Here is a 23,992-nt window from a genome sequence, read left to right on the forward strand (position 1 = left end):
AAACACAAAGATGAGTTTGGAATAAATGAATTATCGTGGAGTTCAGCCCGAAATGTCTGCAGGTTTTAGGATGAAGTTACAGACAAATATGAATCAGAATGATTGAAAAATGTATTAAGTTTATTTAAATGATTACTGCTGTCATCAGTTTTATTGTTACTATTTAATGAAGTTAAAGTTTTTACTGCATTTTGGTTTATTGATATAAGTGTTAAAATTATTGATGCTCATTATGCATCTTATCAGTCAGATACAGAAAATGTTAAAGAAGAAAGAAAGAATGTTGTAACCAAGGTAATTACTGGGCGATGCCACTAAGTAAGACAGGAAGCTGTAAGAAAATGTTTATGCTTCTTTGTTCTGTTATTTTACCGAGTTTAATAAAGTCAAACTCACAGAAGGATTTTAGTGACGGAAACGTTCAGTTAGAAACGACCCGGCCGTCGATCAGGAGGGAAAATCACTAAATGTCTTTTTTAAACAAGATGGCTGATCACAGAGTGCTGCATCCATGCAAATTATCGGGAAGTTAAGTGGAAGGAAAAAGTGTGCTAGAACCAGAGATGTGTCCTTGAGAAGGGTTAGGACATTATTTTATCTTATGTAGTTTTTTGACTTTTTTTTCAGGTTTTTAAAAACAAGAAAAGTCAATCAGAGAAAACATACAAAACCAAGAATAAAATAATTAGTTTACTTTCAGTTTGAAAAGGAGAAGGAAGAAGTGAACATTATTCAATCCTGCCCCTTATCTCAGTTTAATGAAACATGTTACCTACTGACTCAAAAATTATTAAAAAATTGTAATAAAACCATGTTATAATAATCATGTGTCTGCTCAGTAAAAGAGCCAACAAATAAATTACATTGAATAGAAAAATGGTTTCAAACTGACTCAGAACAAGACAAGAAAATCTACGCATCAAAATAATGGAGTTAATGACAATCATGAATAACGACCAGACGTCAGAATAATTACCAACTCTTCATCATTTTAAACCTAAAGTCTAATAAATTTCTCATGTTAAACTTTCTGACATCAACAGTTTCCAGGCAGAGATGAAGGTTTGGCTCTGCAGCAACAAACAAACTGATTCTATTGTCTTTTCCATTGAATCAGTTTAACTTTTCAACAGTCGGGACGCGATTAGAAAGAGATTTACCCTCCACACACCGTAAACACACACACACACCCCCACACACACATATTCTGGATGGATTTTCATAAGAGACTGCCCACATTATGTCACTGGTCAAAGTTAAACCGGCTCTTGATCTGCTGCCTCTGGCTGCAATCGGTTTGAAATGCTGGGAGAACGGAAGCAGCCAGAGTCTTGCTGTGGATTATAATCTGAGCTCAAAGGAAGTTTGGAGCGTAATTTGCCCTTTGTAATGGAGAATACTGCATGATGAGATCTGCTGGAGGGGAGGAGCCACGGGTTTGATTTGAAGCTGAAGAGGCTGAGAGTTTAAATGGTCAGAGACAGAAAATGGGTTTGTGTCGTTCCTGTGGAGCCGAGGTGAAGAGATGCAGAACAAGCAGCGAGCTGGCAGAGGGACGCTCTGCTTTCTCACCCAAGGAGCCCCAAACGCAACAAGATTATGAAGATTTGACATCTCTGCTGGGAAGCAAAACACTGTGGCTACATATTGAAAGCCAGGATTAGTCGCCTTTTCATTTCATCTCTCTGGCCTGGCCTGGACCATGAGGCTGGAGCGCGGCCGGCGAGCTTCCCTGGCAATCACTCTCAACTTTGTGGCTTTGGCTTTCGCCGTGTCGGCGGTGACCACCAGCTACTGGTGCGAGGGGACCAGGAAGGTGGCCAAGCCCTTCTGCTCCGGGCCGCCGGTCCAGATGAAGCAGATGTACTGCATCCGCTTCAACAGCACCAACCTCAACGACAGCCGGCAGGTGCAGTACATCTTCGAGACGGGAGAAGAGAAGTTCATCCTCAGGAAGTTCCACACCGGGATATTTTACTCCTGTGAGCAGGCTGCGGATATGAACGGTAAGATGATGCTGCAGGCTGCGGATATGAACGGTAAGATGATGCTGCAGGCTGCGGATATGAACGGTAAGATGATGCTGCAGGCTGCGGATATGAACGGTAAGATGATGCTGCAGGCTGCGGATATGAACAGTAAGATGATGCTGCAGGCTGCGGATATGAACGGTAAGATGATGCTGCAGGCTGCAGCATAATAATCCATAACATACGTCGGTGCTGAAGCACTGTAAGTTATTCATTAATCACTGTCACTCTGGTAAAGAAATCCTGGAATATGTTATGGATTACTTTGCTTCCTTTCTCAGCTCCAGCTGCCCTTTGACCCGTTTCATAGCTGCTCGCTGCGTTAGCTGCCGTTACAAACATCCCTGCTGGGCTGTAAGCAACCTTCAGCTCTGCTCCTGTTTGGGTCATAAAGTACTAATCAAACCACTGACTGCTAAAGAATGAGCAATATTCCAAACTCAATGAACAAAAATACAAAAGAAAGCAACGGAGAAAAATGAAATGGCCAGAAAGGATTGCTTCAAAGTTCATGAACTGATGGAATCGACTGCTGTCTGTTGCTGCAAGAGAGCATTGCTGCAAAGTTAGCTAACCAATACAATCAGTTGCTTTCTACTGCAACATGCTGGTATAAGAGAAGGCATTGCTGCAAACACACTGATGGTTCAGTGAGGTCAGCTGCTAAAATGTCACCACACGTGAGCTTTGGGAGATTGCTGCGGTTTTAATGACTTGATGTTCATAAAGGCCTCATGTTCAGCGGAGGGATTGCTGCAAAGTTTGCTGCTAAGTCAGTCAATTGTTGCAAAATCAAATGTTTTCTTAGATCAGAAACTATTTTTATTGATGATCATAAACTAAATTTGACTGCATTGATTTATAGAACTGGTTTGGGAACTGATTGGTTCTCTGTGGATCTGATTTGACTGTTTTATAACCAGATTGGATTTAACAGCATCTTGTTTCCATCTGTATTAAAATGCAACTTAAAAATCAAAACTGCAGCTGAATCATTTTATTTGAACCAGTTACAGACAAAGATTTGTATCTTTTTTTTCTGTCTACGTCTCACAAATGTGGGAATATTTAGAAAACTGACTTTAGCTGTTTGTTCTACAGCTGCTTTATGAAACAGCTGCAGCAAATTATTTAAAGCCAATACTTGATTTATTATATTTGCTTTACTTTACTTGTAGTTGATTTGGCACTGAAGGAAGGACAGATCATAAAATGAACGAAGGATTAAAAACAACAGCAGGTAGAAAAACCACGAAGTTTTATTTCTCCACTTAAAGCCAAATCTCTTCAAGCTGTAAATAAAGTCAAATTTCTGCTGAATCAGATTTTCTCCAGGAAACCATTCACACCGATAAAAAGACACAGAAAATGTTTTTATAGTAAATGAATTAATTAATATACTAGAACGTATTAAAGGAAAACGGAAATATATTTGAGCAAGAAGGAATTTAATATTGTTGATGATGAAATTGAGTTTTGAACTAACTAAACACCATCAGTTGTTTCTGGTTGGTTCGAGCTTCTTTAGGGTAAAAATGCCAAACACAAAATATATAAAAAATATTAAATATACAAAATATGCATAGTAGGAAGTAATGATTTATCAGACAAGTGAAAACATAAAAAAAGAAAAGTTTGTTCAGATTTGCTAATCGACGTCAGAGAAGAGGATAAGTACTGGAAATGAGATTTTAAATTAAACCTCGGTGTGAGTTTGACCTTTCACCTCTGGTTCACCTGCAGACAAACAGTTGGACGTTTAGCCTGACCGGCGGCAGCAGCAGAACTATTTCTGTCATCAGTTACTTCAGAATCTGTCCAGGACCTCAGAGCTGCTTCAGGATTTTTCACTTTTCCATGCAGCCAAACAGAAACGACATTCAGTCAACTTTAGTTTCTGCTTTTCTTCTTTTATTTCCAGTTTTGGGAAGGAAATAATCTGAAGAATCAGATTATTTCCTTCGTCCACAATCATTCATTTTTCATAAAGCACCTGATTAGAGAAGAGCTTTGAAAACCAATTTATGAAAAATATGTAAAAGTTGCTTCTGTACAGATTTTCCTAGAATTACATTTATGAAAAACTTATATCATTTTTTAAAAGAAATTTTAGACACAATTTAGTATTAAACTGAGTATAAACATAGTATTAAAACATGATATGTTTAAATATTTAAAACATCGTGTGTTATATTCATTATCTGTGTCTGAAAGTTTGAGTTTTTTATGTTTTTATTCTTTTATTTGACAGGATTTGATTGTCGAAGTTTTGCTGAGATTGCTCCTGAACATCAAAGAGGTTGGTAAATTTATGATTTAAAAGTTTATTTTTCTTTGAAACCATTTAATAATTTGCCTGTATTTGGGTTTATTGTCAGGAAAAAATGAAATTTCTTTGTAAGAATAAAACTTACCCAACACTTCCTGTAACCCAGACAGAGACCAAACGGCCTATTTAAAGTTCAGCATCCCTGACTGCTGTTTGCTGGTGTAGGGGGTTCAAAGTGAGGCCTGTGGGCCGTCTGGTGCTCTTCAAATGATTGTCTGGTCCTTCACAGCAATTAATGCAAAATTGGATTTTTTAATGTTTATTTCATTTTTTATTTGTAAATATTTTTTACCCAAAAGCAACTTTTGGTGAATTTATTCTTAAAACTTGTTTTCAAATAAAAAATAACCCATATCTCTGTTGTAAACAGAAAACTTTTCTGGGCCAGCAAAATATAAAACTTATTGACCCAAACACTGCGTGAAAACCTTTCAACAGTTTTCAGGTATCAAATATTCAATAATTTACATATTTCCAGATCCCATCGCTACAAAAATCAATCATTTGTTTGTCATTAAAAACTCAAGTTTATTGTTGAAATGATAAGAAAATAAATGATTTCACTATGAAATTATAGTGTTAGAAAAAGAAGCTTCATGTGTCGCATGACGACTTTCAGCTTTAGGACTTTACATGAATAAAGTTTGGACACCTGTGATGTGATGAGACATTTCCATAAAAGCAGCAAATTTTATGTTTGGATAAAACAACTAAATAATGAAACGTAACTTAAAATTATTCACAGAAAATTTGCCTGTTTTCTTGGAAAACAGCGTGGAAAGCTGACATGCCTACCCACAATGCTCCCTGCTGTCTGTTCATGTGGTTCCAGACACTTCTTCCTTCCACTCAACATTCTGTTAATATGCTTGTGCAGCACAGAGACCAACCAGCAATGCCCTGTCGATGCCTTCCTCATGCAAAGAGTCAGGAATTATTAGAGCAACATTTGATTTTTTAACTGAATTATTTAAATAACTTGAAGCTCCGTTAATTATTTCCTTCAGTTTTATAATAATCAGTTTTTGTCCTGATGCTGATTATTGGAGTGTAAATTGATCCAGGCGTGCTGTGGCTGGCTGTGTGTGGGTGCTGACCTCTGACCTCTGCCCTGTCCAGGCGTGCTGTGGCTGGCTGTGTGTGGGTGCTGACCTCTGACCTGTCCAGGCGTGTTGTGGCTGGCTGTGTGTGGGTGCTGACCTCTGCCCTGTCCAGGCGTGCTGTGGCTGGCTGTGTGTGGGTGCTGACCTCTGACCTCTGCCCTGTCCAGGCGTGCTGTGGCTGTGTGTGGTTGCAGAGAGCCTGTACCTGGCTCTGCTCTTCGTGGGCGGGGTTCTGATGATTCTGGAGCAGAGCCGCTGCTTCAGCGTCATGAACAAGCTGAAACTCAGTGCCTTCGCCGCCATGTGCACCGCCCTCTCAGGTAACAGCACAATATGGAGCTCCATCAGGCTCAAAAACATCCACATGGCCTAAAACAGAGAAATTTGTAAATGTGTTCAATAATGCATAAATGAACATTCATATTAGTTAAACATTTGTTTGGACGTGGATAATCACATTGGTTTCTCAAATTGACACGTTTGAGACTGAACAGGTCGAGACAAGGACGGATCAGCCCGACTGCACCTTCAGCGCTTGAGACTTTCTAACTGAAACGCAGCAACATGAGATGCTGCGTTGAAGGCAGAAGAAAAGCTGAACGTCTCTGACTTGATCCAGTAGCTTTTATTCTCTTACACACATTTTACTGATGTGTATGCGCAGTGTGTTTCTGTGGGTGCAGTTTGAAACGTGTCAATTTGAGAAACATCTGTGCAGCCCTGCAGCGGCTGCAGCAGCGGCGGCTGCAGCGGCGGCAGCCAGGCTGAATGCGCTGAACGCTGCAGTCAAGCATCAGAGCAGCTGACTGATCTGCGGCCACTCGCTGCCTCGGAGGATTTGCTGGTTTGTGGAGTAATCCGATTGGAACCGGGGCAACGGTTTGGGCTGTTCCCAGAGCCGCCCGGAGGACCCCCCTCCCCCCGCCCTGTTGTTCTGTGTTAATCCCAGAAAAAGCTGCTGCAGAGATACTGAGTCAGAACGAGGCGGCTGCGTTCACCTCGCCCCTCTGCTTCATTATTCATGATTTAATGGTTTGGCTAAAAGTTACAAAAATAAATAACATTTAGTTTTAATCTGTCTGTAAATGTGTACGGCTGTTTCTCCTTCCTCCATTCTCTGCCCTAATAGATGCTGAAACCAACCTGAGACTCTAGAAATGAGATTTTAAAAAGTGTCTACACACTGTAAAAACTACATCTGGTCTTAACTGCCTTTAAAAACACATGGGAGCGTTTTGACCTCTGCTCTGCTCACAGGCCTTTGTGGGATGGTCGCCCACATGATGTTCACCACCATATTCCATCTCTCCGTCTCTATGGGACCTGAAGACTGGAGGCCCAAGACTTGGGACTACAGCTGGTCTTATGCGTAAGAACTTTGTCAATATCTTAAAAGTCCAAATAGAATCTAATTTCACAAAGAAACAAGTTGAGATTCAGTTTTGAGTTGTGAAATGAGATTCAATCAATAACTGAACTTCATAAGAACTAAAAAGCTGCATTGTATTTAAACTGAATAACTGTACAGCCAGTCTGACTCTTCATGTGGCTCTTTGCAGCTTAGCCTGGTGCTCGTTTGGCACCTGCATGGGCTCTGCAGTCACAACCCTGAACAGATACACCAAGACCATCATAGAGTTTAAATACAAGCGGCACAACATCGAGAAGAACCTGCTGATCAAGCAGAAGATGATGGAGCTGGGTCTGCCTGAGCAGGTGTGGAACATGTACCTGACCGCAGCTCCGGCTGACCTTGAGGTTCTGCCAGAACCGCTGGTAAACGGCCACAAGCCTTCCACCGGAGCGCCGTATGTGTTTGAGGAGGTGGAGCATCCACCGGAGCAGCAGGTGGAGGCGTACTGCTGAAGGCGGAGAATATTTACTCTCCCTGCTTCACGTCCGATCTGCATCTGCAGAGTTAAAACCACGTTTAGCTTCTGCAACCAAGGCAACATGTTTCTGCTTCAACCTGAGCTGAATTTGCCTTCTTTCATCCAAGATGCATTAAAACTGGAATTAGTGAGAGACGCACTGAGAGGAGCAGTGATCCTGACCGGCCTGATGGATCCGGCTGGATCTGAGAGGAAGCAGGAATCAGTGACTAACTCTGGATCAACCGTTCAGGTGAAACGGCTGGACATGAACTGACCTCAGACTCTTCTGCTTGGTTCCTGCTGCTGTTCTAATTCACATTTGAAGATGTGAATAAAAGAAAAGTGTTACATGTGAGTGAAGGATCTTTACAACACCAAACATTCCCCAAGCTTCACAGGGAAAAGTTTGGAAAAGTATTTAGTTTGTTTCACCATTTTAGGTTTGGATAAAAACAGCCTGGTTTTCCAGACTTTACTGCAGGAAGAAAACTACTAATGAATAATTAATGAAGAGACTTACATTTAATCTTGTTCTTTATCTTTGATTCGCCACATCACACCTTAAGTTTAACGTTTAGTTTTTTGTTTGCTGGATGCAGCTCAGCGTTTTGGACACCAGAGTTCAGCCAAGTGGAAAAATATTAAATATTCATTCAGGTAATGAAAATGTGAATCAATTGTTCTCTGAAGGCAGATTTTTAAAACAATGTGGATTCATCAAACATAACGGCTGGTTCAGTAAAAACATCTATTCAGTCAGAACCAGTTTGATAAGAATCCGATTCAACAAGGTCACAGCAGCTGGTTGTTCTGAAGAACATGTCCCAAGTAGAAACGACACCGTCTGCAGGCGGTGTGCTGCAGACGGTGTGCTGCAGTGCAGACGGTGTGCTGCAGTGCAGACGGTGTGCTGCAGTGCAGACGGTGTGCTGCAGGCGGTTTGCTGCAGGCGGTGTGCTGCAGGCGGTGTGCTGCAGCTGCACAGCGATCTGTGATCCACATTTTGCTGCTGACGTCTCCAATAAGGCTAAAAGCCTCCAGACGACATTTGATGTGAATCTGAGCCACATAAACAAACTGAATTTTAAACCTCAGTGGTTCCTGAACAACAAAGCCGAGTTTCTTCCATTTCAGAGTCTACGATGGATCTTCTTCCACATCTTAAAGTTGCTCCTCATCCTGAAACCTCTGCAGGACCTGATGCCCTTTGACCTAGAGCATCAGGTCAAAGGGCATCAGGTTCTTTGGCCTGATGCTCTAGAATCCTCTGCTCTGAGTGTCGGTCAGTTTAATGACAAACAGAAGTTACTGTCTGTATTACCAAGGAACGCTCATCAGCCTTTAACTAGCCACGTTAAAACATCCAGCACCAAAGTTTTACATCAATAGTGTCCAAACGTTTTAGTGTGAGGGCCAAAACATTTCTTTGAACACCCCTGATTTAGATGAATTTATGTTTTGTTTGGATTATAGAAAATCCTCAATAAATTGAAACCAGAGAGAAGAGACCACCTTTGCTTTTGCTACGCAGAAACGCAGCTCTGAAGGTAACTACATGATGAAGATGCAAAATAAAGCAGGACTGTTCTATTCATGAGTTTAAGCTCTTCAACCAGCTGAAAAAACAGCAGAGAAAATCCAATTGCAGTGTGTTAACAGCAGCCGATCTGTGACTGTTTGGTTCCTCTTTTCATCTGTTTCTGATGGAGCAGCTGCTGCCTGGCAGCTTTAATCCCACTGGATGGAAACAATCCAGGTTACAGTACGCCTGCTGATCTTCTGTTTTCAGCCATGACACGATTCCACGCGCTGATCAACTCACATAATACTGTTTTCATTATGCTTGGGAAGCACGAAGAGGGACAAATATATGAAATGTTAAAATCAGACTCACATTTTTTATAAATATATCATTAAAATGATGAAGCATCAAGCTGCAGAATGCTCTGAGATCACTGAAGAAAACATCTGTGGTTATTCAGATCCTCCTTTCATGTCGATGGTTTCAGTGGCTCATATTTCCAGAAGAAGAATTTCAATAAAGTCCTGAAAAATCTGGAAAAAATAAATGTGACTGAAGCATCTTCCAGAGTGGAAATAGATGGACGGACAGACAGATTGCTGGACCCCTGCAGCCCTGCATGGACAGGTGGGTGTAGATGATGAATGCATGAATATGTACGCAAAAGAAAAAAAAAAACACACATTATGGAAAAAGTATCTGTATTTTCCGACCTAAACGCCTGGCTCATAGGATCAGGCCATCCGTTAATGTTTTGAGATAAACACAAGCAATACTATCATATTGATATCCTTTGATTAGGTAAAGGCATAAATAAACAATAAGTATTTCATTTTATACTAAGGTTTTACATATTTTGATTATTGAAAAGTTTACATGGAAAAATCTAAAGTTTTCAAAAAATAAGACTAACTTTTCAGTAAAGAATTAAAACTCACTTTAGTTTGTCACTTATACAAAAAAACTGTAAATGTAAATTTATGCTTCAATACTCAGTTGTTTTAATAGTCATTGTATGATTGTTAGGAAAAACAATACACCACTGGACACAATCTTTAAAATTAAAAACTGATTTTCAATATAATATTTTCAAATAAGTTTCAGTGAATAAATACAAATCTTGTGCCTTAAAATGTTTGCATTCAAATAAATCTATCTTAATACTGAATATCTAAACGTAGGTTAAGATGTTTTCAGTAAGAGCTAAAGACATTGTCAATTATTCAGCGTTTTATTTTGTAGCATCTTGTTTACAACCCTCCTCTGAAACGAGAAGATCTATTCCCGCCTCCTTTGCGGTAAACTCGTTTTGATTGGCCCAAAGACCTAGCAATAACTTCCGGTAACCAATCAGCGTTAAGAATCGGGAACTTGTTGATGACGTTTATCACTTGCCGGAAGAGAGGTCGCATGTTCACGAACATTTAACGTCCCGTGAAGGAAGCTCAAAACCTCTGATAGTTGATAAACGGATGCAAAACTGTTCGGAAATGTGTCCGGACTGTTAGCGGAGGTGTTTGGGATCGTGAACACCACCTGCCGCGGATATTCTAATGATTAGCTGAAGTACTTAGCATGAATAGCTTCCATGTGAGGCTCTGTAGGCTTCTGGTTGTGAACGGCAGAGCTGTAACTGCCGCTGTGACGGCCCCACGCTGCGATTATTCTCCTTACCGGACTGTTTTCCACTTTTCCCGGTCAATGGCGACCTCTGGGAATCAGTTCTCAGCGAAGAGGCCGCAGAAGGAGCCACTCCGCCGGCTGAAGACCAAGGAGAGCCGAGACAAGCGGGGAGACGTTCACGGACCGTCCAACGTGTACGTTCAGGTGGTCGGAGCGGGAAGCAGGGACAGCGCCGCGTCGCTTTACGTCTTCTCAGAGTACAACAGGTAGGCGCTTCACGTACTTCATATCAGATAAAAGTGCTGGTTTCAGTTTAAGTACGTTAATTAAAGAAGAACACACTCACGTTTACCTCACCAATTACCCGGTTCCTTCTAGCAGATTTCAGTTCGCATACAGCCACTGAACGTTACTTATTTTGCAGAGTTTCTTTTGGATTTCAGAGCATTTTTCCACATTTTGAGCCACAAAGTGACCGTTCTCAAAATGATCAAACATTGCAATTAATAAATCAGTGAAAAAAGAGCATAATAACAACATGGTGGGTTTATTGAATTCACCCAAACGTCCCTACAGTCTGCTTTATGCTAGTTTTGCATTTAAAGATTTACTTCAACAAAGAAATCTGCTGTAAAGTGATAGTGATCTAACGGTCATGTTTTTGGACTGTGTGTGCACTCAGGCATACTCTGAGAAAAGAATGCAGAAAGATTCCCGGGCCGGGATTCAAACCCACAACCTTCTTGCAGCAAAGCAACACCTTTAGCAGCTGTGCAGCCCTTTCATAGGAGACTTCTCTAAAAATATACTGGATCAAACCAACGGAGAACTAATTACAGGTCATTTAAGTTAGGAATTTCAGTAAAAGATACATTAAAGCAAATTAAATGTATGTGATTGTTCTGGGTTTTCCTGCAGGTCTCCAAAGATCCACATCAGTAGCTTCAGTTAAATGAACTGTAACTGATCTGATCCTCACACACAAACTATATTGGATCATCTTTATTATTATTTAAGAAGGCTCCAGTCTGTAGGGATAAAAACTTTCCGTCTCTGTGCTGCAGGTACCTGTTCAACTGTGGAGAAGGAACCCAGAGACTCATGCAGGAACACAAGTAAGCTGCAGCTGCGTCTCATGCTGGCTGTGGCTGAGCTAACGGCGCTAACGTGGGTCTGTTTCACCCGCAGGCTGAAGGCGGCGCGGCTGGACAACATCTTCCTGACCCGACTGAGCTGGGAGAATGTGGGAGGCCTGTCAGGTCAGAGGTCAACTCTCATCTAAAATCACGCTCTCACGTTAGAGTCTGGCGTTTCTTTACAAAATGTTATGAATCAGAGCTGGGACTCAACAGTTTCCACAGAGAAGTGATTGGGAATTTCCACTCTGATATTTGAGTAATTCTGTTTCCAGAACTTCATAATCCATTTTATTTCTGGTTTTTATTGTTGCTTTATTTACTGTTTTATTTTGGATACTTAAAGTACAAAACTAAAGTTTATCAGTCTTTGAGAGGGTAAACTTTCATTATTATTTCAATATATAAATTGAAAATGGTGTCAAAACAATAATATTATCATCTGTTTCCATAACTGCTGACATAATTTATCAATCAGCAGACTTTGTTATTTGGATGTTGATACTAGTAATGGAGTCATTTTAAATGTAAACCTGTTTTTTGTAGCATTGCTAATTGCTTGTAATTTTTGTTCCTGTTATTAATAATATGTTTGCATTTTCTGAATCTCCTGCATTGCAGGGATGATATTAACCCTGAAGGACACGGGCGTCCCTGAGTGTGTGCTCTCTGGACCTCCACAGCTTGTGAGAAACCGCAGAACATTTCACAGACGGTTCTGAGGTTCCATGGAGAGACTGACGTTCTGTCTTCCATCTGTTCATGTTTCAGAAGAACTACCTGCACGCCATAAAGTCCTTCTCTGGCCCTCTGGAGGAGATCAAGCTGTGTAGGCCTGACGTCTCTGATATAATGTCATGTTGTGTTTATGGGGGAGGTTGTTCATGATGTGATGTCCTCTCAGCTGTTCGACCGTACACTGAGGAGATGCACAAAGATGAAACCATGACTGTGTACCAGGTCCCCATATTTGGTAAATTCAAAGGATTATTTTATTATTATTCCCTCAGAGTTTGTCTTTTAAAAGCGTTCACATGTTCATCTGGATTTTACTGTTTTTGTAGCCAGATCAGGAATCGACAGAGGGAGAAACTCACCGCAGGCTGGCAGAAGCAGCCCCAGCCGCAGATCGCCAAAGAGAGACGGACCGGAGCGCAAAACCAGAGAAGAAGAATCAGGTGAGACGGCTGCTTCAGCTCAGCTTCATCAGAACTGGATCTTTAAACGTTTTAACCAAGAAGCCTGACCCTCAGGATTACACCACCACCACCATGCCTGTCAGTTTCTTTAGTTTCTCTTTAGTCTTTGGCTGAAGACCAGGAGCCATTTCTGCTGCTAGCGCTAGTCTAGCACATTTGGTTGTATTTACCCAGAATGCCCTGCGCTGTAGTCCACTTCCTGCTTTTGGAGTGGTCTCCGGTCCGCTTGGTGTTCACAAACCGAACCCAGACCGAGGTTTGGAGGACTAGAGGTCAGAGGTCGGTTAGCGTTCACACCTCACCGGACTTTGACTAGACAAATGGACTGGAGTTGGATTAGAGTGGACTGAACAGAACTGGTATGAATGAACTGTTCATGTTCAGTTTGTGTCTAAAATGTCCCAGGTGAAAGAAGTGCAGCAGCCAGAGACTCCTCCCTGGTGATCGCCTTTGTGTGCAAGGTCAGCACCAGAAAACGAGGTTTTTATGTTTTTATGTTTGGATGTTTGTTTCTGACGTCCTTTTCTCTCCTGCAGCTTCATCCTAAGAAGGGGAACTTCTTGGTGGCTAAAGCCAAAGATCTGGGTCTGCCGCTGTGAGTCGGCGCCTCGTGTTTTAACGTCTGACCCAAATCAGTCTCGATTTCCCTGATTTCTTCCTAAAATATCTCTGCAGAGGAACAGCAGCGATTGGTCCGCTCATCAGAGCTCTGAAAAACGGAGAGACCATCATGCACGACGGAATAGAGGTGCATTCTGTTTCCCTGGCAGTAATCAGATTACGTCTCCAAAGCTCCGCCTGACGCTTTGCTTCGCCTCTCAGATCCGGCCGGAGCAGGTCTGCACCCCGGCTGACCCGGGGCCCGTCTTCCTGGTGCTGGAGTGTCCGTCTGAGGAGTTCCTCCCAGCGCTGTGCTCCAGCCAGCAGCTCAGACGGTAACCGTCGTCCAGCCGGACGAGCTCTGAGCGGCTGCAGCCGTCCGGCGCTGACTGGTCTCTCCTTCCAGGTTCCAGGACGGCGGGACGGAGGATCCGGCCGCGCTGGTGGTCCACATGACTCCCGAGTCCGTCCTGGAGACGGATCAGTACAAAGAGTGGATGGAGAGGTGGGACCCGCACGGTTTAGAACCGGACCGTGTTGTTTCAGGTGGAGTCCAGACGGTCTGAGTCCGCTCCGGGTTTTTCAGGTTCCCGTCGTCAACAGAACATCTGATCCTCAACGAACACGTCAACACGGTCCACAACGTCCGGAGCCACAAGATCCAGACGCAGCTCAACATGATCCACCCGCACATCTTCCCTCCGCTGAGAGCAGCCAGAGCAACGGTACACTTCCTGCTTCCTGTTTACAGCTTCCTGCTTCCTGTTTACTGACGTCCCATTAGCATTAGCATCATGCTGCTTCAGTTTTTCTTCCTGTTAGTTTACATTAAAAAATCCAGATTACATTTATATAATTAGTTTGTTTCTTACCTTGGTATTCTGTAAACATGTTTAGTTTATTTTTCATTTTACTTTAAAATATCAGACTTTGCACATAACCATATATTTTCTCTGTCTAATTTTTAAATATTAAATCAAGTCTTCTGATAATTTTCTTTCTTCAGTTTAATTTCTGGGAACTGCAGCCTCCTCTGTCTACATCAATTAGAAATTAAATAGAAATCTAAAGATCAAAGATCATAAATCTAAGGCCAGAAAGAGGAACTGAATGTTTTAGAAATGAATTAATCTGATTTATTAATATTTTATTTCTCTCAGGAGGTTTTTGTCTTGGACGTTTTTGCTGCTTTAGTTTTTTTCTGTCACTGAAACTTTTTACAAAATGATTAGAAATGAGAGCAGCTGGATGGACCAGAACAAACATTTTAATCCTTGAAGTTTCTGAATCCATGAGTTTCTTTTACACAGCTGGATCAAAATCAGTTATTTTATTAATTTTTACGTTCAGGAACCGCAGGCGGCCCTACGCGTCCCGAACGTCCGAGCCGAGTGTCTGCTGAAGTTCCAGCTGCGACCCGTCATGGAGTGGCAGAGGTTTTCTCCGTTTGCTCATCTTTTCTCCGCAGCGTTGATGGGATATTTTATTTGATTCCGTTTTCATTCTGTCTCATATTTAGAGACGCCGTTCCCTCCTGCAGCACGGAGGAGTTTGTGAAGGAAGCTTCTGAGATCCCAAACTTCCTGGAGGAAGTGGAGAAGTGCCGGACGGCCTGTCCAGAGGGTTCTGGTGGGTCCAGACGTGCCGAGTCGGATCAGGTGGGATGAATAAATCCAGAGTTTGGTTCTGAAGAGTCTGCTTCCTGCTGCAGGTCCGGCTGACGGATTCCCACACGTTGTGTTTCTGGGAACCGGGTCGGCGATCCCCATGAAGACCAGGAACGTGAGCGGAACGCTGGTCAACATCAGGTAGGAGAACCTGGTGTGTTCAGGCTGAACGCTGTGTGTGTGTGTGTGTGGGTGTGTGTGTGTGTGTGTTCAGGCTGAACGCTGTGTATGTGTGTGTTCAGGCTGAACGCTGTGTATGTGTGTGTTCAGGCTGAACGCTGTGTGTGTGTGTGTGTGTGTTCAGGCTGAACGCTGTGTGTGTGTGTGTGTGTGGGTGTGTGTGTTCAGGCTGAACGCTGTGTGTGTGTTCAGGCTGAACGCTGTGTGTGTGTGTGTGTGCAGCTCCAGTCAGTCGCTGCTGCTGGACTGTGGAGAGGGAACCTTCAGTCAGCTCTGCAGACACTACGGCGACGCCGTGGACGCGGCGCTGTCCAGGATCTCCACCGTCTTCGTCTCCCACCTCCACGCTGATCATCACACGGTGAGAACCGCGGCGCCACCTGGAGGTGAGCGTTACCAGAGCCGCGTGCTAACCCTGACTTCCTGTTCCTCTCAGGGCCTGATAAAGCTGCTGCAGCAGAGGCAACGCGCGCTGGTACGTTGGCATGGTAACCGGGGTTTCACTAGAGATGCTCTGATCCCGTATCAATATCTGTATCAGTTCTGATCATTGTAAATGATTCTAGATCAGAGGTCAGTCATGGCTGATCTATTCAGTTTAACTCTTTATTTATTTAGTTTTGTATTTATAATTTCTGTTGTATTTTCTGAACTATTTGCAGTTGATTTTTACACACTGAATGTTTTACTTTATTATTAATTTTTTTACTCCTAACTGCATCGACTGAACCAGTTTGAGCAGCTGGTGAAGCTTTTGGTGCTTTTATTGCTGTACTGGTTCAGATTTATTAAATTAATTTGTAATTCTGTAAATTTATGTTTGTGTAAAAACAAAAGTTTTCAGTCAGTTCTGCCGTTTTTCTGTTTCAGTTCAGAATCGGCCGATTTTGAACATCAGATATCGGAATCGGTTCACCGATGGTTTTCAGCCGAGATGTTTAATTTGTGTCGTTCAGCTGACGTGTGTGTGTGTTTGTGTGTGTGTGTGTGCGCGCCTCCAGGCCAGCCTGGGAATCCCCTTCAGCCCCGTCTACCTGGTGGCTCCGGTCCAGATCCTGGCCTGGCTCGGTCAGTACCACGACTTCTGTGAGGAAATCCTGCATCACTTCAGGTTCGTCAACCTGCTGCAGCTCAAAGCTTCAGGTTGGAAACAAACCAGCACAGCAGGAACTGAACTGGTTGACTGAATCTGAACTGGTTCGCTGAATCTGAACCGGTTCAGTTCAATGATTCCCAGTTATGATGTCATTCATGTTTCAATCGTCGGATCATTAATACCTTTTTCTTCCTTACAGTCTGGAATAAAATTAAACTTTTCTCCAGATTAGGATGATAATCCTTCCGTTTATTAAACTCGTTATTTTTCCTTCCTCTCCTCTAAATGAAGGCGGGTCCCTAAAGCTGAGCTGCTGTTTCTTCTTCTGTGGTTTTCAGTCACATCCCCAGCAGGAGTCTGTGTGATGACGCTGATGTTTCCAAGCTGAAGCTCGATTCGTCGCTCCAGTCCATGCTGAGGAAGACCAGCCTGCAGCAGGTCTGCGGCGCCGGCGGCCCGCTCCGTTCCTCTCTCTGTTTCTGATCGGTTCTGCTAATCTACGCTCTCTGCCTCAGTTTCGGACCTGCCTGGTGCGCCACTGCAGGAACGCCTTCGCCTGCAGCTTTGTGCACCAGTCTGGCTGGAAGCTGGCCTTCTCTGGAGACACCATGCCCTGTGACGCGTTCGTCCACATCGGTGAGCGACCAGCGCAGACCGGCTGCGACCTGGAAGAATCAGACCTGGAAGAATCAGACCTGGAAGAATCAGACCTGGAAGAATCAGACCTGGAAGAATCAGACCTGGAAGCCTTCAGTTCACTAAAAAAGTTCTTTAATATGTTAGTCATGGCTCTGCTGTCTGTGGCTCAAGGCAGTTGAGGCTACCGCTAACGAGCTGCTAATATTCCCAGGCAAAGTTCATACATTTCTGTGGAAAAAGATCTTATATTCCATTTATTATGGTTTTAAAAAGTCTGAGATCTGAAGAGAGAAAAGCCAGAAATGAATTCAATGTTTCAGTGTTTAACAGAATCTCTGAATCTCCCAGCTCCTTCCACTGGTTCCCAGTAGGTCTTCCTGTACTGGCTGTTTGTTCCCAGTCCTGTCTGGGACGCTGCTGGTTAAACATCGATCTTTCCAGGAAATGAAGCGACGCTGCTGATCCATGAAGCCACGCTGGAGGACGAGCTGCTGGAGGAAGCTGTGGAGAAACGACACAGGTGAGACGGGGAGCTGATCACTTTCAGATTCTTCTGCTTTTTGAGACATTTTTTTTATAGAACTATAAATTGATGTTTTCTGGCAGCACGACCTCGCAGGCCATCGGCGTCGGCATGAAGATGAACGCCGACTTCATCATGTTGAACCACTTCAGCCAACGCTACGCCAAGATCCCGCTCTTCAGTGAAGACTTCAGTGACAAAGTGGGAATTTCCTTCGACCACATGAAAGTAAGACTCTCCTACGACATTCAGAAGTAAAATCTGACATGAACTCTGGTTTTAAAGATGACTTCTTTCTTCCAGATCTGCTTCAGAGACTTTAAAACTCTCCCTAAACTCACTGCTGCTCTGAAGGCGCTGTTTGCGGAGGAGCTGGAGGAGATGGAGGAGCGGCGGGAGCGGCGGGAGCGGAGGAGCCCTGGAGGAGGAGGCTGCAGCCAGGCAGGAGCAAAGAGAGGCCAGCAGGGGGCGCCGCTGCACAGCGGCGACTCAAAGAGGCTGAAGTCCAGCTGATTCCTCTGCAGGAACAGAAACAATCGTTTTATTTATGAGACACTTTTTATTTACCGCAGAAATAATTTTCCTGGTGATGCTGTGAAAATAGTTAGATTTTTGTTGAGCAGAATAAAAATCTTCACACTGATCTGACCCGGACAGTTACTGCTTCACATCTGCAACCTAAAATAAATATTTTTATGAATTTGAGCTACGACAGAGGAAGATTTCTAATGTAGATAAATAATAGTAAAAAAACAGGAATAAGGAGTAAAATTATGAAAATGCTTTGAATTTCCTAGATTAATATAATTAAGAAGTTTTTCTTAGGAAAAACTTGGATGGTATTCAATGTCCAAATGCAAAAGTACATTAAAAGTTGAATATTGTGACTTTGTAAAGTCAGTAAATTATAAGAGAAAAGCTTCAAATTAATCAGAAAATCATTTTTCAGAGATGATAAAGTCAGACATTTGCAATTTAAAAATGCTAGAAGTTCTCCAGGGTTAAAGGCTTCAGTCTAACTTTTATAAACTTAAACATTAAAACTATCAATCGAGCGTGCTGTGGTGGCGTAGGGGATAGTGCGACCCACATTAGGAGGCCTTGAGTCCTCGACGTGGCCGTCGGGGGTTTGATTCCCCAACCCGGCGATATTTACCGCATGTCTTCCCACTTTCCTGTCAGCCTACTTTCATGTAAGGGGCACTAGAGCCCACAAAAGACCCACTGGAGGGGTAAAAAAAACAACTGTCAATCAGGTTGATTGACAGCAGTAAGCCCCGCCCCCTGGCTCTGGTTGGTTGATTTTGAGTGGTTCATTTCTGCAGGAGACTTGATATAATTATTCCTCTAATCATGAAAATAATTTTTTTCTAATGATATGTAGTTAATCAATACATGATCGATTTTCCTGCGGAGGAAACATGATCTTTCCTTCGTAACCCGAATCCAGCTGCAGACGTCGGATCTTCGGCGCCAACACAAGAAATCAGCCTCAGTTTCTCTAATTGTTTCATCAGAACAGAAACAAGATGGAGAAAAAACCTGAATCTGATGTTCAGCTGCAGATAATTAGCACTTTGTGACCCACAAAATTAAAAAGTAAAAACAAACACTGGCACACAGACAAAGTGTTTTGTGAAGTTATCATATTTTAAATATTGTTACTTAATTTGAAGTTTGTAAATTAATGCAGGTGTGGAAAAGCTTCTTTTGTTCAGTTTTCCATGGATCTAAAAAACATTTAGCATTAAAAAGAAACATCTGGAGGAGGAAGAGGAGTTTCTTCCTGTTGGTCTCCGCGCCGCGATGCACTGATGCAGTAATTCATGCAAAAGGAGCCCAGACCAAAAACTGACTGCATAGAAACAAACAACCTTTTCACAACCATGGCATTTCTTTTCTAAGTATCAGTTTTATTAATCTTGTATAATATTCAGATTTTCTGAGCACTAAAAAAATGTTTTAAATTATTCACTCTAATTAATCTGCATAATATACAAGTTTCACTTTCTGACATTAAGGACAAAAACATTAAACTTTTTCACAGTATTTATGTTTTTAGATGAACTTTGTGACATCTAAACACAGCAGCCATACAAACAGTGACCAGCAGAGGGCGACATTCCCTCACGGATCATCACACGTTTCAATTATTTCACTTTATTTTCATTTAGATTCATTTTCTTGGCCACAGCATGAAAACTTAGAAACAAAGTTTTTAATGTAACTTTTGAGATTACATGAAGACGAATGAAGCCTCTGATAAAGCTGCCTAATGTACATTTCATGGAAGATAAAGATGAAAAATCCACAGGGATCCACTGGTAGCACAGTTTCAGAAATTAACATTTGTACAGTCAGACACGGTGGTGGCAGTGTGGTGATGTGGGGCAGCTGGAAGAGTTTCTGTAACTGATGGAAGAATGTCTGGAGAACCGTCAGTTTGTCCTTTTCTGTTTGTCTGTTGATAATTCTGCTTCGTTTCAGAAGAAAATAAATCTGGCCTTCATTACATAAATCACATGTTTCAAACTGAAGGCCCGGGGGCCAAATCAGGGCCGCCGCAGCTTTTTATGTGGCCCTCTAGGCTCCAAATCACATCAATCAGTCCCTCACAATCAACAAATCTCTACATTTTTTCTGATCTTATTGCAAATTTTTCTAAAAATTGGTCAAAACCCATTTAGTTTAACTGACTGCTGCCTCAGCCTCACTTGATGTCTGGCTATAGTCTGTGATCGATACGGCGAGGAATTAAAAGTCACATTTAACATCACATTGGCGCAAATATAAAAATTCCTTACGAAGATTTCTAAATTAGCACAAAAAATCTATGATTATGATTATAAAACAATCATAAAATCCAATCACAGCTATTTATTAATATTTTAACAGCTTAATGGGTTTTATCAACACATTCTGGCACAACCGGCCCTTTAAGAGCATTTAGTGTTGACTACCCTGGGATGGACGATGTGTCATGACCCTAATCAGGCTGATTATGCTGGGAAATCCTCCGATGTTTGTGAAATAAACAATTTCTACTTTGGTCCAGGATTCCTCCAGAGCTATGCTAACACCTAGCTGCTAGCTGGAATCCTCTAGAGCTATGCTAACACCTAGCTACTAACTGGATTCCTCCAGAGCTACACTAACACCTAGCTGCTAGCTGGATTCCTCCAGAGCTATGCTAACACCTAGCTGCTAGCTGGATTCCTTCAGAGCTATGCTAACGCATAGCTGCTAGCTGGAATCCTCCAGAGCTACGCTAACGCTTTGCTGCTAGCTGGATTCCTTCAGAGCTATGCTAATGCTTTGCTGCTAGCTGGATTCCTCCAGAGCTATGCTAACACCTAGCTGCTAACTGGATTCCTTCAGAGCTACGCTAACGCTTTGCTGCTAGCTGGATTCCTCCAGAGCTACGCTAACACCTAGCTGCTAACTGGATTCCTTCAGAGCTACGCTAACGCTTTGCTGCTAGCTGGATTCCTCCAGAACTATGCTAACTTCTAGCTGCTAGCTGGATTCCTTCAGAGCTACACTAATGCTTTGCTGCTAGCTAAGCTAACACATTGTTAAAAACTGATTCTGTATTTACTCTGCTTTCCTCTCATTTTACCTTTGGTGATAAAATGAAAGTGATGATTTAAAAACCTTTTAAATGTAAAACCCGACAGAATTAAGCGCAGCCTCCACTCCCTGCTTTAACGGCACACAAAATATTTTCTGAGGCGCTGAGTTGAGTTGACAGAGGGCGAGGAAGCAGGAAAGGTTTGGTGAGAGCCATTAGCGGCGCGGCGGCGTTAGCAGAGAGTCATCGCTACGTGGTCAGTAACTCCCCTGTTGTGTTCTGGGTTCTGCTTGTTTTCTCTATAACGGGCCAGTAATGGTCACACTTCCTGTGTTTCCTTCTCATTATTCCTCCTTCAGGAACAAAAGCAGCAGGTCTGCTCCTGCTGGAGGAAACGATGCTCTGTCTTCTCATTGTGGGAGTCGGGGAAAGAGGCCCAATCTCCCAGGGAACTGAATCTAGACCAAAAGCTTCCTGAGCGCCGACCTTATAATTAAATTGGAAGATTAAATTCTGTCGTATTGTGGAGGTCTAATGAATATTCTGTGGGTGATGTGAGCGTTGCTGCAGCTATCGCTGTGACCCCATCAGGCTGCAGCACTCCCTCTGCTCATCAGCACAAAGCCGAGACCTTTCCTCTGAGTTCATCTGCAGCGCAGCGCCGGCGGCTTCCTGCAGCCGCGTGCAGAAACTCAGGCCTGATGGGGAAACTGATCACAGTCAGCTCTTCACATCAACACTCATGAAAACAGATTTATCATGATACCAAATGGAAAATAGAAACCAAAAACAAGAAGCAGAAAATCAAAGCACCTGTAATCTCTCTGGAAATGTATTTCTATGAACCTGGAGATAAAAACCAAACTAGTCCTCAGTATCAGCATGTTTAGGGAAGACAAAGCCTGTTTTTAGTCTCCTAAACATGCACAGGACACCGTCTTAGTGTTAGCATAGATGCTAACATCTTCAATCTTCCTTATTTCTGCTCATGGACGCAACCAATCAGCACCAAGGAAAACGACGGAGGCTCCTGGATTGGCTGCTTTGGGTCGAGGTTTTTGTTTGGAATATTTTAGAAATGCTAAATACTGAACCGTCTCCAGAGGGTTAGGGTCAACACTCTGTTCATCCCACCACAATATTCTGTCTCAGGATCTCGTTTTGTTCGTGGTCCAAATGTTCTGCAGTGAATTTAAAAAGAGCTCCATCATATTTTGCTCCAGCAGTGAAATCTGACGCCGTTACAGATGATCATGTTAAATACCTGCAGCTCTTCGATTTGGCAGAGAATCTGGAGGAGCCTGGTTTATGGAAATAATTTTCAAAATGGCACCACAAAAAGAAGTTAAAAACACCAAGGCAATTCAGGAGCTACTTCCTTTCATACTTCAAAATAAAAGTCTTAAACATGAACAGCTGGGCTTGCAGTCGAATGTTTGGAGCTCAAAGTGACAGATTAACTTCATCAACATGAAGAGGAGCAGGAGAATCTGACATGTAGAGTCGTTTATTCATTTATTTATTTTTGGCGGTTATTGTCCTCTATAGATCCCACCAGAGGAGGAAGGAGGAGACTCTGATTTGACTGTGGTTGTCATAGCAACGGGTAGGTGTTCATTAGGGCTGCCAGCTCGAGTCATTTCCTCCATATGAATATGATTATTGTCAGAATAAAATCGGGAATCTGTTGATTTTGTGTGAATTTTTCTGATTTGTGAAAAGCTGGAGGGACTGATTGATGTGATTTGGAGTCCAGAGGGCCACATAAAAAACTACGGCGGCCCAGATTTGGCCCCCGGACTGTCAGTTTGACACATGTGGTGTGAAGCTTTCCTAAAGATGGCCGCCTTCTAAAACCGACTGGACTGTGATCTGCTCGGCGTTTCCTGCTGACATCAGCAGTTCTGCTCAGACTGCAGGTTTGGAGCAGCTGAACTCTGAGAGATAAAATTTAAACACTTTAAATATAAAAACACTCCAATCTGACGGCTGGAAAACTATAAACATCTTTGTTATTGAGCTCATATATTTATTTATTCAATAAAGTAGCAACAAGAATACTTTTAAAATATGTTATCAAAGTAGTTTTAGATTAAAATGTGTTTAATTCTGAATATGAACTAACAGATCCGAGTCTCTCTGGTTAGTGGAAGGCCGAGGACAAAGTTAGTTTAATGAAAATTTATTTCATTAAACTAACATTTAAATAAATTTCATTATTAGTTTAATGAAAATTTATTTCTATCTGGTCATTTTCATGTTATGGAAACTAAATTTAACATTTCATAACTAAATGATTCCTTGTTCTGGGAGAGAATTCAAACGTCTCTAAATAATGTTTTATCAGAGCTTCATTAATGCAGCCGTGGATTTTTATGACGATCTCAGTTTGTTAACAACATTTAAACATATAAAACCAAAATAAAAACTAATAAAACTTATTTCCAGTCATAATGTTTGTTATTCCTGTTTTTTGTAGAGTTTTCAGCTGAAACCAAAGATTGGAGAGTTAAACGTTTCCACATAAATCACAACGAGACGAGAAGGAAAAACTGAGAAAACTGAGAAAATAAACCATTTATCACCTCAAAGAGAGGAAGAGGAGGAGGAGGAAGATGAAGAGGAGGAAGAGGAGCTGTGTCCAGTTTTGCCCGGAGCTCCGATGTTCAGAGGAAACTCTGAGTTAATCCAGGAGGGAAATTAATATGAAAATATTTGTTTTCTGTTTTTTCTCAGCTGAATCGTCTCTGACAGAAACTTTTCCTCCTTTAATGCAACACAAAGTTTCCACCTCAGAAGGAAACTTTCTTCCCTTTAAGGGAAGCGACGCTTCATCTACTCCGTTTGTCATAAATTGTCCATAAAGTCCCGTTTCTCCGTCCTGCTGTAGGAAAAGCCGT

The 23,992-nt window shown here is 42.3% G+C and overlaps 2 protein-coding genes and 1 long non-coding RNA gene across 3 annotated transcripts; 2 read left to right on the forward strand and 1 right to left on the reverse strand.

Moving 5' to 3' along the window:
- The first annotated feature begins 1,601 nt into the window (after positions 1-1,601).
- gsg1l2a (gsg1-like 2a) lies at positions 1,602-7,328 on the forward strand. The gene is made up of 5 exons (XM_032586403.1): positions 1,602-2,006; positions 4,282-4,329; positions 5,630-5,782; positions 6,720-6,831; positions 7,022-7,328. Exons 1-5 carry the CDS (start codon positions 1,703-1,705, stop codon positions 7,326-7,328), a joined length of 924 nt encoding a protein of 307 aa, XP_032442294.1. The 5' UTR covers positions 1,602-1,702.
- On the reverse strand, positions 1,996-10,641 carry LOC116734863 (uncharacterized). The gene is made up of 5 exons (XR_004342279.1): positions 10,533-10,641; positions 7,194-7,372; positions 5,560-5,831; positions 2,171-5,518; positions 1,996-2,123 (listed from the first exon to the last, which is right to left on the reverse strand). It is a non-coding gene; the product is annotated as an uncharacterized LOC116734863 (long non-coding RNA).
- Positions 10,143-18,164, forward strand: elac2 (elaC ribonuclease Z 2). Its single transcript, XM_032586373.1, has 24 exons — positions 10,143-10,747; positions 11,546-11,596; positions 11,670-11,740; positions 12,239-12,303; positions 12,389-12,446; positions 12,522-12,590; positions 12,682-12,795; positions 13,222-13,277; positions 13,353-13,411; positions 13,492-13,564; positions 13,639-13,751; positions 13,823-13,921; positions 14,003-14,141; positions 14,767-14,852; positions 14,936-15,045; positions 15,128-15,224; positions 15,486-15,624; positions 15,700-15,738; positions 16,265-16,374; positions 16,698-16,797; positions 16,875-16,995; positions 17,440-17,518; positions 17,605-17,749; positions 17,825-18,164. The coding sequence occupies exons 1-24, from the start codon at positions 10,434-10,436 to the stop codon at positions 18,032-18,034; spliced, it is 2,517 nt and encodes an 838-aa protein (XP_032442264.1). The 5' UTR covers positions 10,143-10,433; the 3' UTR covers positions 18,035-18,164.
- The last annotated feature ends 5,828 nt before the right edge of the window (positions 18,165-23,992 follow it).

The sequence above is a fragment of the Xiphophorus hellerii genome, chromosome 16, assembly GCF_003331165.1.
Source record: "Xiphophorus hellerii strain 12219 chromosome 16, Xiphophorus_hellerii-4.1, whole genome shotgun sequence".
NCBI classification, from domain to species: Eukaryota; Metazoa; Chordata; class Actinopteri; order Cyprinodontiformes; family Poeciliidae; genus Xiphophorus; species Xiphophorus hellerii.

Excerpts from the sequence above, each read along its gene's own strand:
- gsg1l2a (XM_032586403.1), top strand. The coding sequence starts at position 1,703 with ATGAGGCTGGAGCGCGGCCGGCGAGCTTCCCTGGCAATCACTCTCAAC. Across the intron at positions 4,330-5,629 it reads TGCTCCTGAACATCAAAGAG|GCGTGCTGTGGCTGTGTGTG; the intron begins GTTGGTAAATTT and ends TGCCCTGTCCAG. Across the intron at positions 5,783-6,719 it reads CATGTGCACCGCCCTCTCAG|GCCTTTGTGGGATGGTCGCC; the intron begins GTAACAGCACAA and ends CTCTGCTCACAG.
- elac2 (XM_032586373.1), top strand. The coding sequence starts at position 10,434 with ATGAATAGCTTCCATGTGAGGCTCTGTAGGCTTCTGGTTGTGAACGGC. Across the intron at positions 13,752-13,822 it reads TCCAGCCAGCAGCTCAGACG|GTTCCAGGACGGCGGGACGG; the intron begins GTAACCGTCGTC and ends CTCTCCTTCCAG. Across the intron at positions 15,739-16,264 it reads AGCAGAGGCAACGCGCGCTG|GCCAGCCTGGGAATCCCCTT; the intron begins GTACGTTGGCAT and ends GCGCGCCTCCAG.